The following is a 12,286-nucleotide window of genomic DNA, read 5'->3' as shown; positions in this document are numbered from 1 at the left end:
GGGAAGCATGAAATGCTCTAAAATTTCCTGGTAGACAACTGCGCTGACTTGGGAATATATAAAACAAAGTGGACCAACACCAGCAGATGACATGGCTCCCCAAATCATCACTGACTGTGGAAACTTCACATTGGACCTCAAGTAGCTTGGATCCTGTGCCTCTCCACTCTTCCTCCAGACTCTGGGACCTTGATTTCCACATGAAATGCAAAATTTACTTTCATCTGAAAAGAGGACTTTGGATCACTGAGCAATAGTCCAGTCCGTTCTCTCCTTAGCCCAGGTAAGACGCTTCTGACGTTGTCTCTGGTTCAGGAGTGGCTTGACACAAGGAATGTGACAGTTGTAGCACATGTCTTGGATATGTCTGTGTGTGCTGGCTCTTGAAGCACTGACTCCAGCTGCAGTCCACTCCTTGTGAATATCCCCTAAATTCTTGAATGGGCTGTGCTTCACAATCCTCACAAGGCTGCAGATATCCCTGTTGCTTGTGCACCTTTTTCTGCCACATTTTTTCCTTCCACTCAACTTTCCATTAATATGCTTGGATACAGCACTCTGTGAACAGCCAGCTTCTTTAGCAATGAGTCAGCAGTCTATGCCCATGATTGTGTGGCTTACTGAACCATACTGAAACACAATTTAAAGGCTCAGGACACCTTTACAGGTGTTTTTGGTTAATTAGCTGAGTGGAGTGTAACACCTTGAGTCAACAATATTGAACTTTTTCACAATATTCAAATTTTCCAAGATACTGAATTTTGGGTTTTCATTAGCTATAAGCCATAATGAGCAAAATGAAAAGAAATAAATGCTTGAAATATATCACTCTGTGTGTAATCAATCTAAATAATATATAAGTTTTTTTAATTGAATTGCTGAAATAAATTAATTTTTCGATGATATTCTAATTTATTGAGATGCACCTGTATGAAATATGATTCGTGGAATTTAAACCTAAGGACAAAGAAGTAACTACATAGAGCAAATCAGAATGATGTGGTATTTAAATTTCAAAATTTTAAATTTTAAAGAATACCTATACTTTAATTAAAAATGATCTTACTGTAAAAAATTATAAAACAATGATTTCATCGATTGTAGTACAATTTATTAAATTAGTTCAAACAACCACCGCAATTACCGATAGAACAAATTTCTTTTGTTGACAAAAATAACGTGTAACAATGACAAACTTACCAACTGTTAGTGTTCATATGTAGCCAATCATACGTGATGAGTATTGAATACAAATACTAACATTGAGTTGCGTAATTTCACCAATGAATTAATAACCTTTTGTGGAAAATCAGAACCAGCACAATGAAGAAAATTTCACAAACACTATTAAATCACTAAAAGTACTGTATTTTAAGCATAAAACCAAAAAAGCAAACAGTAAATTTCAAAAAACCACATCTCCAAACACTTGTGGAACACAATTTGCCTTAAGAAAGACAGTAACAAGTACCTAAATGTCGAAATATGATCATTTGTTTAACAAATAAACCTGCTTCAACAACATAAAAGAATCAACTGTCAAGAAAGCATATTGAAATGTTGTCAGTCAATCAAAGTGGTGGGGTAAATTGTAGAAATTCCCTAGTAAAAAAGGTAGACACAAATTTGATCCCCATAAAAACGTCAATCCTATGAGGCAATAAACTTTTATTATACCAGATGTGTCACAATGATCCATATTAAATGTTGGAAGTATACATCCGTATACTAACTATACTTAGTTATTTTGTTAAGGGCATTGATGAGTACCAATTTCTTAGTCTTTTATAAGCACCACATGTAAAGCATAAAAAATCTGTATTGTTCCCACTCAACTTTTCTTATACCTCTTCAGGTAAAGTAGATACCACTTCTGGTTGTCCGATTATAACGAAACTTCGTATCTGTTTCTTACAGAATTTAAATCACTTATCTTTGTTTATAATGCAAGCTTATATGTCAAAGAACTACTTCCGATAATCCGATGATATAAAACCCATATGCCAAATTTCATTTACCCAGCTCAAAGCGTTCAAGTTATTGTGTTTCTGTACATACACACGGACACAGACACACACAGAGAGACATAACTGCAAAAATGGTCAAAATGTGTTCAGGAGCACATGAAACGTGGAGATTCAACAAAATCTTGAGGAAGAGGTTTTTTGAGATTAATATATTTATACTACATATACGAGAAAATAAAAATGGCATTGCCTTCCTAAAGCAAAGAAAAAAGGCTATGGCAGATACTTACTACACAGTGTGACATGTTTGGCGACACTGGTATATTTCTATGTATGGCAGATATTACATTACACTTTTGTGTTCAGCATTGTTTTTGGTGTATTGTTACTCTCAAAATACAGGGTGAGTCAAAATTATGTTAACAATTGAATGGCGGAAACAATTTATTTACAAAGCATACTTCATTATGTGCAAGATGATTTACAGGAATGTCTCAACCTGTTCGCCATCATGTTCAATACATGTACCATATGTGGACCGTAAATAAACACCATTAGTGTTAACATAATTTTAATTCACCCTGTATATGTAAATATTTATTTTAAACACATCTAAAGAATGTTAAACATCACAGCAATTGGTTATAAATAATATCTTTGTAATTTCCCAAGAAAGTAAAAAGGAAGCATTATCTATCTTGATCAATAAGAAAACAAGATGAAAAAAACAAAAACAAATAAGTCAACAGTCAGTGACTACATGTTAGCTTGACTAGACTCTCATCAAAAAACAAAACTTTTTTTACATTTTGTAGAATGAATATGGAACCTGTACTACAGACATAATCATTTCTTACCACAGGTGTTACTTCTTCAACATCGTCATCATCTTCCCCAGTGTCAACTTGCACAATTTCCACATCTTCTCCCAGGTTTATTGTATTGATAGGCTCCTTTGGCTGTAGGTCCTTGGGTAGATCTGGAGGGGATTTGCTAAACGTTGTCCGAGATTTCTCATAGGCAACTGGTGTTTTTTCAAAAGCAATGTCCTGTTGCTGATAAATGACATCTGTTTCCTATGCAGAAAATAAATAAACACACTGAAGTGCTCTTATGATCATTACAAACTACTGAATTTCCTCAGAAATGTTGGCAAATATAGAATACTTTCATGCATTCATTTTTGAATCCCTTTTTTTTTTTTTTTTAAACTTATCATGGAGGAGCCGGGGACAGAATTGGTTACAAAGTGGAAAACAATCTTTGACAGCTTTGATTCTTTATGACTATATATTGAAAATAGTGGGTTAGAAAATGAAAAAAATATGCTTTGCTTATCTAGATGTGTGTTTTACTAATAATATCCCTTTATTCTCTAAAACTTACCAATGCTGCATAGACCTCATTCTGCACCTGGCCATCTTCAGGAAAATCAGGAATTTTCAAAACCTGAATATTTCCAAAATCACCCCTATAACATTCCTGAAAAGAATAACAAGAATTCATAACCGTGATAAATGTAACCTGTGCAAAGTTTCTGTCTCTTCAGCAGAGCTTGTATTTCAGTGCAAGATTGTAATTATTATGTCTATTTAAAAATCCTTCTTGGTTTAACATAATAAAGTGGGAAAAACACTAATGTGCTTTTAAGGCAAAAAAGGTCATCATTATTGCCACGATTAACCCATTATGTAATTAGTTGAGAAATAAAAACACACCACTTATGCATGCTTCTGTGACTGAACTCCTGTGAGTTGCAATTGTTTCATCCTGTAGTGTCAGGGACATGAGTGAGCGGAAATGATGACAAGATTACCGAGTTCAGCATCACTGAGAGCAGAAGCCTATCCTGGCTGTACTGGGCACAAGATAGGATTCTACCTTGGACAGGTTGCTGCCCTCACACCCATCCTCACGTACATTTACAATGGTAACAAAATGAGCTGCTCCATATATTCAGTCCACATCGAAAAGAACCTTATTTAGTTTGTTTGAAAACTTGCACAATGCCTAGATATTTATGTGGTTTAATTCATAATGCTTTGAAGCATGAGAAAATCTCTCCAATGATAAGACAGAGATGCACAATTAGTGGGGCTACTTAAGCAGCATACTTCATTGCTGAAAACAAGTTTGCAAACATTTCTATTAAATTTAGTAGTATAAAACCTAAATGTGCCTGATGTAGTGAGAACACATACAACAGCTATTTGAATGGTATGGGAATGAATGAGATGTCATCTCAGGCAAGGAGTAATTACTGTACTTACAATCCAATTCAATGCCTTATTCGTGATTACTGTACAAACATGAGCACTTGCAAAATCCAATTGCAACAGAGCAAAGGCTGATTTACAGGAATTCTGAATTAATAACAGCAAAGTTAAAATTAATTAAAATGCCACAAATCTAACAAGGTGATTTTCTGACCAATCTGGTTTGAAAAGTGTATTGTTACAAAAGAGTGTCTTATTTATTTATATTGTATTTATGTATTTATATTTATTGTATAAACAATAAATATTCTGAATTGCCCTGGCATTCAGCAATTGATGTGGCAATGATATAATAATAATATAATAATAATAATATGTGATTTTTTTTATTTAGTACTGATTTTAAGCATTGCCTTCTCATTTAATAGAGAGAAAATGTCAGTGAATCATTTTTTACCTACACGTTAAGATAAATCAGGTAGTCCACGATTATCATATTCTTTGCAGCTACATCAGTGGGGAATTTCCCCACTTTGTTCAGGTTTATTTTATGTTTGGAAAATAAACAAATTATATAACAGGAAATTTTATAATAAACATTCTAGAACTGGTGATTTAAAAATCTGACATATCCATCACAAGATTTTTCCTATTTAAAGCTGTGATTTTAACAACACAATATTGCAAGTCAATTGCTGGTTTGGGAAACACATCCCACCCAATCATTGTCCTTGTACAACAAAATCCACTAGAGTATTTTTGCTCAACATTTATGGACTTCCAGTATTGTACAATGCTAATAACTATGCCAGATTATATTCAGATTGAGCGATTTTTTTTTAACTTGATGGATTTATTATAATTGTTCTGCCATTTAATGGTGGCAGAAACTGTAATAGAAGTAAAAACTACCTTTACCTACCTGATTTTGAGGAACAGGCTATAGCTATTACTAAAATTGCAAAATAACTGTAACAAACTCTATTCTAGACTGAACTGTTCTGCACCCAAAATGCAATCAAACATTGAACTAAACAAAGAAAACCCTGTGATCTATCCTTTCTTTAAAGTACCTAGTGATCATTAGTGTTGATTGGAAAAATTTGAAAAAGCATTTTTCGCAGAAAAATTGCTTGGATCTCGTATGACCTTGTTTGTCAAATTTTTCTGTGAAAATTCAACATGTGACCGGTTTAGATTAACCTTTTTTTCCCCAGTGCCCCATGATGCTTTGTGAAGCTAGCATAACATTAGAGAGCTGTAACAGCCATGTTGGATGGTGACGGCCTGCCCCTTCTCACCCATTATTCACTACCTACCATTTGAGTCATGAATGTGCAGACCTTTCATGCATAGGGACTGTAAATGTAATCTACTACAATCTTTACAGTGCTGCATTATCTGAATAATATATGGGGTATACACACACGTGTGCGATGTCACTATTTGATCTAGGCAGTATTCCAAAAAATGACTCATCTTAGTGATTAATGAGAAACTTTATGATGCACATATGTAACATACAAGCTACTTTTTTGTGGGCTTCTCAGGCCCCACTTAAGCAGCCACAGTACAAGTGAGCATACAGTTGTACTTTATTAGCCCCACCCCTGAAATCACCTACAAAAAAACATCCTAAATCGACTGAAAAGCAATCGATTGATAATTATATACATTTTCGTTATTAGTCCTTCAGTAGAATGAAATGAACTTATGAAGAGTAATATAAAGTAAACAAGACATCATAATTTAATAACCAAAAAATATTAGCAAACACAAAATAGAACATGTATTGTTTCTAAGAAAAATGCAAAAAAATAGTAGTAGCCTGTTGTTCTTTTAGATGATAGCACAGTGCTGTTGTTTACTAAATGACATGTCACATTTGACGACTTTTCTAGTGATTTTCAGTCATAGCCTTCACTTACATAATCTAAGTAAGAGGCAGTTGGCGGCATGCTACCGTGAAGGCCAGTCAAGTAGTCTCATATATATACAGCAACTCATTCCAACTAGCCTTCAATTTGCTCCGTCAAATTTCAAGTGAAACAAAAAGTATTAAGGAACATGTTTGGACCTGTCTGATGACTCAGGTTTTACATAAGACACAACAGAAATGAAGAAAAAGTGGTTGAGACTGCAATTCGCTGTACTTGCTAACCCTTCATACAGCGCCATCTCCATTAGGTAGCAGGCTATTGGCTGTCAGAAACAGGAGCGAACAAGACTGTACTATAAGTCATCATGCAGTCATTAATTAGGCATGTTCCACAAGTTTCTGTTGTGCAAATTGTGAATATCAGGCCACGAGATCAACAAGAGCCGTTAGTAAGTCTGACATTCACTCAGATTAGAAGTTGTGTAATGTGGTGGCGGCTTAAGACATGCAGCAGCATTTCTAACAGCGAGAAAAGTAAAAGTGAAGAGAATTAAATCGGCATACAATAACCTGTTTTACTCTCTTTCACAGTGACACCATCTGAAAAGCCTGGTGACAATCTGTAAATTCACTGTGTATATATTTAATTTATATAATGTCATTTTTCTACAATAATTAAATGAAGCATTTAAATTTCATCAAAAATTCCCACAATTCTTTGAATGGTACACAGTGTGTTTACTTCTCAAATATACAGGGAATAACTTGAATATTATGCCACTCAAAAAAACAATCCACATGTTGACAGCAAAAGCACATTTTATAGGTATGTCTATACCTTGATTTACACATATTGCAGGTTTGCTGATGTGCTGGGTTATCTTGTTCTTTGGCTACCGTCTGAGGATTAGTTACAGATGTCAGCAGGTTTGCTTAAAGCTTAAACCTGCTATCTATCATCCAGTAACCACCCTAAATCACTAAACTTATTATTTCTTGCCTTTTCACACACTGTGAAATTGGCTCAGTGAAGACACTGTGGGTACTCTCAGGGCACTTGGTTGCAATACCCATAAAAATTCCTTAGCAACTGCAAATATCACCTGTGCTGTTAATGCAAAGAACCTTTATGGCAGGTGTTACGAGGTTCCAAAAGGCTTGGTGTATAAGTTGGTATCAGTTACAGACCACTGCTTTAGTTTAAATAATCTTTTAAGTGTTGCACTCATGACCTGGTGGTCTATAACACACACACATAATTCAATTGTTGTTTTTGTGAAATTCCTTTTATTGCTGTGGTACTGTCTGTGTTCAAACAGACAGGTAGGTAGGCAGGAATGTAGGTAGGTAGATAGAACTTTATTTGTCCCCAGGGTAAAATTTGCCGTTGAACAGAAGCCTTTTACATAAATAGAGAGATAGGCAGATAAATACATATATATGTGCACTCTATAGTCTGAACACAAACCAGAATAACTTTTAAAAAGGAAGAAAATTAAAAAGAAAGACATCTGACTTGGCAGTCACAATCAGAGTTAAGGTATTATGCAGGCATATTACTCTTGGTATACAAATCCCCAGTAGAATTTCTTGACACACTTCTGATGAATAATTTGTTGGCTTAAAGTACTCAATGTTAGTGTGTCAGAAGAGGAGATGCAGCTTTGTTCATAACTGCACTCAATTTTGTTTTAATTCTTTCCTTTGCTACTACCTCCAGGAAGTCCAGAGTGCATGAGCCAGCCCTTTACATGGTAGACTTAACCAGCCTCTCTTGAAGTGATTTTACTAGCCCAGCACACCACAAGACTGGCCATCACAGAGTTGTAGAAGATGTGAAGTATGTCACCACCCACATTAAAGGAATGCTGTCTCCTAAGAAAAAAGAGCCTTCTCTACCCTTTTTTTATATAGTTTCCTTGTTTTACAAGACCAGTCCAACTTGTCATTGATATGGACACTCAGGTACTTGTAGGAGTGCACTACCTATATATCCACCCTCTGAACAGAGGCGTTCTGGGGCAGCAAAAGGTCAATAACCAATTCCTTGGTTTTGCTGATGTTAAGTTGTAGACAACTTTTTCTGCACCAAGAAACAAAATTCTTCACCTGACACTTACACTCTGTCTCATTCCACTTATCAATTCCCCCTATAATTGCAGAGTCATCTGAGAATTTGTGCAAATGGCATCACCTGGCATTAAATTTATAGCTGGAGGCGCACAGAGTGAAGTTCATTACGAAAATATTATAATCTCAAATTTTATCATTTTAAATGCTCAGAGAATTGTAATAATGTTAATTTTAACTTATTCTGTGAGGTGACAGCTGCCTGTAGATATGATGGGTGAAAGAGGAAGCCCATTTAAGAAGCACTTAACATTTAATGTCTGGGTCAGCTGGCATGTAGGTTATGAAGGATTTAACATGCTAAATTAAAGATCAATCTTAAGGGATTTTACGCTGTTAAAAGTATCAAAATGACTTTGGGGAATGCAGCTGGTACTCCAGACAAATTTGCACCCTGCATGTGCACATAAAAAAAAAAAAAGTTTAAGTTTAATTTGAGGAGTACATTAGCTGGCCATAATGAGAATATTTTGAAAATACTTGTTGCTTAGCATATATTCATCTTATGTTCCGTCTTCACTACTAAAATAAGCATATTTTGCCCTTCACTATGTATCATAGACCGGGTAGTTTATTTTTAGCCACAATTATCAGCTCAGCATCACGCTTCCCTAGACCTCAAGCACACTTAAAAGACAACTGCACCATTATAACCCACTCAAAACTAGTTCAGCTTCTCCTTCCCAAATTACTTCAATGAAATTTGCAGAAAATATTGAAACATTTTCACATTTTTGCCAACTCAAGGCAAAGCAAATTCACTGGGTATGCTCATCATTACTGACCATAGATTACAAAAAATGTGTCTCACTAGTAGCTGTAGTAGCACTGTATTTGACACACAAGCATTAAGAAACAGAATACAAATTCAGAATACTTAAACACTGGTTGATAAGGCATTCAGTCAATAACATTCATGTTATGTCTGCTCATTAAGCTTTGCTATAAAATTCACTTTAGTATCATACATTTTACAAGAAAAGGAAATACAGCACAGACCTCATTTTGAGCTTGGCCATTTTCCTGATATTCTGAGACTTTCACAATCTGAATATTTCCATAATTGTTCCTGAAACACGCCTGCAAACAAAAAGAAAGAGTCATCAGCTAAGTGAAATTTAGAACATTCTGCATTAGTACTAAATATTGTTTGCTTGACTGGTCTGTTGCAGTTTGCTTTCATTAATTCCAAAGTCAATATCCCCAGTAGACATCTATAAGCCAACCCCAAAGGAGAAGTATTTAATCACTTGAATGTGTTATACTTGAGAAAGCCATATATCAATATTTGACAAAAAAATACAATGCGATGTATCACAAAAACAAAAATGATCAACCCAATGCACTTGAATTTTTTTTGTTTTTCTGAATACAAGTTAATTAAACTAATCATTTTGAAAATTAAAAACATAACCATCTTTATGTTCATTTTTGTAGTACTTGCAACTAATGTTTAGAATAATGAAAATCTCTTAAGAGGCTGCACAGAGGGCAAAGAGGGAGATGTCAGTTCGAGAAGAAAAAAGGGAAAAGTGCACTTATTCCGGGAGAAAAAAACTATGCAAAATTAAAGAACTGAGCAAAAGACCTTAGGTTATGCAAGGAAGAAAAAAACAAATCTTTATGCTGTTTGCAATGCTAACTTCTATAAGACATACATTCAGCACATGTGAACAATCATTACCAGTGATTGTGATTTTATATATTATTTAGACCACCAGACCCAAACTGCTATGGTTGTTTCAGGGGCCCCCCAAGCACCTGTCCACCAAAGCAGGTAAGATTCGTCAGTGCATCAAATGGACAAAAAATATTAACAAGTTCATCATACTTGTATTTGAATTACAAATTACTCATGATACAACTGGAAAACTGGAAATGGACACAACACATTACAAATCGGAGATCAGTGCCGAACTATACTCACACATAACCTCATTCTACAAACAAGACTCAAACAAACAGAATGGGTAGCTGCTGCCAATTTACAAAAACAAACAGGAAATACCAAAAATAACACAGTCCCATGTGACACACAGGCAGATAATATATACAATAATACACACCGTATAACACTGGACACTACAACTGATGGAGGTGCATGGGTCTGACTTGAACAAATATTAAGTCAAATTTACAGTAGCTTCAGGAAGCTGATAGAATGCATGGGTGGCTATGTAAAAGGAGAACATGCATCCCGGCCAGATTGGAAGATGTTTTATTACCTGGCCAGGATGCCAGTATGACAACACTAACAAAGTGGCAGGAGGGACAAGAATATACTTTTGTACCAGGCTGTTCTATTTTTTTTTTTTTTTAACATTTTATTAAAATCAAACAACATTCCATACAAGCAAGTCAAGTTTAAAAAAAACTAGGTTCTGATTTAATAAATGGACAAGCAGAAGCACAGACTATGGAGCAGTTCCATCCCCTACACGTTGGGACAACTGCAGGTGTGCTTAGGAAATGTGAGTACGGAAATGCAGCCTGGTGGAGATCCCTACAAGCCGACAGAGGGTGTTGTTGGGGGAGGACCACCCTATTTTCTTCATGGCCCGGAAGTGCTTCCAGGAAGACATGGCATGTCACCAGAAGAATCCAAAATCCTGCTTATTCGGGAGGCAGTGGGCAACACTCAATGGAGGATGGAAGAAGGGAATAATTGTGTAATTTGGAGTATTCATTGTGTATTGTTACTGATTGTTGGAGAGGTGATCACTGGAAGGTGCTTCAGAAGAATATATATTTTTTATTTTATTCCAAAAACATTGGGTGTATTATATTGTGGCTCTCCAGCGCCCCCTACTGGTTATATTATATATATTCAAAAATTATTTATTAAAAATTCGACATAATAATTACTTCATTCATTGGAAAACAAATAAAAAATCAGCTCCCCAGAGATTTTAAGGGGTTGGGGAAAGGCTACATGTGCACCAGTTACCACTAATTATTGCCAACTAATCATAAATCTGGCGGTTCAATACCAGCATGCATGCATGTCGATTCTTTGGTTCAACTTGAAGACTCAAACAACCCATCAAACAATAACACAGTCAGAAAAAGACATTCTATTTTAATTATACTTAGAAAAAAAATCAAACTTACATTATAAGCTGTACAATATATCTTTAGAATTTCTTATTTTTGGGATGGAAACTGAAAAATGGCCAGGGAGACTATAAAATGAATGTACCTACATTGGTAACAGGGTCAAATATAACTTTCTACAAAAAAGTAAGGTATTAGTTACTATAATATACCAGTCAAAAATGATTAAAAACAGCAGTAGTCAGTTATGCTAAGTGAAAGGCAGGCAGACTGCTCCATTAAACACATTCACTCTCATATTGGAATTCACTTAAGCATTCTTATCAAAGACACCTAGCACTGTTAACTTCCTCTGGGTTTAGGAATTGCACTGCATCAAATGCATAATATTTCACACTGTGCTGAGCTGTCATTTTGATTACTTTGTTTTCTCACACAAGCATGAATATATTTGGGTAAGCTTTGTCATTAGATGAAAGTGCTCTTTATTCCTCACTACCAATGAAGAGACTGATCCCTTTCCTCCCCCTTGTTCTTGCTTAAAGTGGCTGTCACACATTTCAAATGAATTTAACACTTCCATGGTTTTAGTTTCTGATGCTAACAATAACTTTGGCATGTTGCAAACAAACAAGAACTGCATATGAAGAAATCAAGAATAAAATTTCACCTTTTAGAGAAAAATACCTTAGGTATTCTATAAACCACCAATAATTTGATAATATCTAAACTTTGCTCAGGACTTTAGTTAGACAAGAATGAATAAAATGTGTATAATCTATGCCATAGTTGCGAAAGTGCAGCACTTTGTTGAGTCAAAATTACTATAAACCTGTAAAGAATTATTTCAGTTCTTTGTTCAAAATACAAATAAATCTGTCACTGGCTAATGACATTTATTTAATTCAGGTAGGTAAAACCCTGAAAACTAAGAGGCAGGCAGATGAGGCTGGGCATAAATTTAATTAATGGGCAGAAAATTACATCATCTGTCAAATCTCTATGGATGTACAGTGGGGCAAAAAAGTATTTAGTCAGCC

The 12,286-nt window shown here is 35.1% G+C and overlaps 1 protein-coding gene across 2 annotated transcripts in view; it reads right to left on the bottom strand.

The window, feature by feature from the left end:
* Positions 1–12,286, bottom strand: part of LOC114660537 (methyl-CpG-binding domain protein 1-like) — a 417,772-nt gene that overhangs the window by 12,063 nt on the left and 393,423 nt on the right. For both annotated transcript variants that reach the window (XM_051933483.1, XM_051933485.1), the window contains 3 exons: positions 9,192–9,272; positions 3,354–3,449; positions 2,825–3,043 (listed from right to left, as the gene is read on the bottom strand). In XM_051933483.1, coding sequence (XP_051789443.1) covers positions 2,825–3,043; positions 3,354–3,449; positions 9,192–9,272 — 396 coding nt within the window. The remainder of the gene's footprint in view (positions 1–2,824; positions 3,044–3,353; positions 3,450–9,191; positions 9,273–12,286) is intronic.

The sequence above is a fragment of the Erpetoichthys calabaricus genome, chromosome 11 (genome assembly GCF_900747795.2).
Source record: "Erpetoichthys calabaricus chromosome 11, fErpCal1.3, whole genome shotgun sequence".
Classification (NCBI taxonomy): Eukaryota; Metazoa; Chordata; class Cladistia; order Polypteriformes; family Polypteridae; genus Erpetoichthys; species Erpetoichthys calabaricus.
The sequence above is the reverse complement of the archived record's forward strand: the minus strand, read 5'-3'. Positions and strand labels throughout refer to the sequence as shown.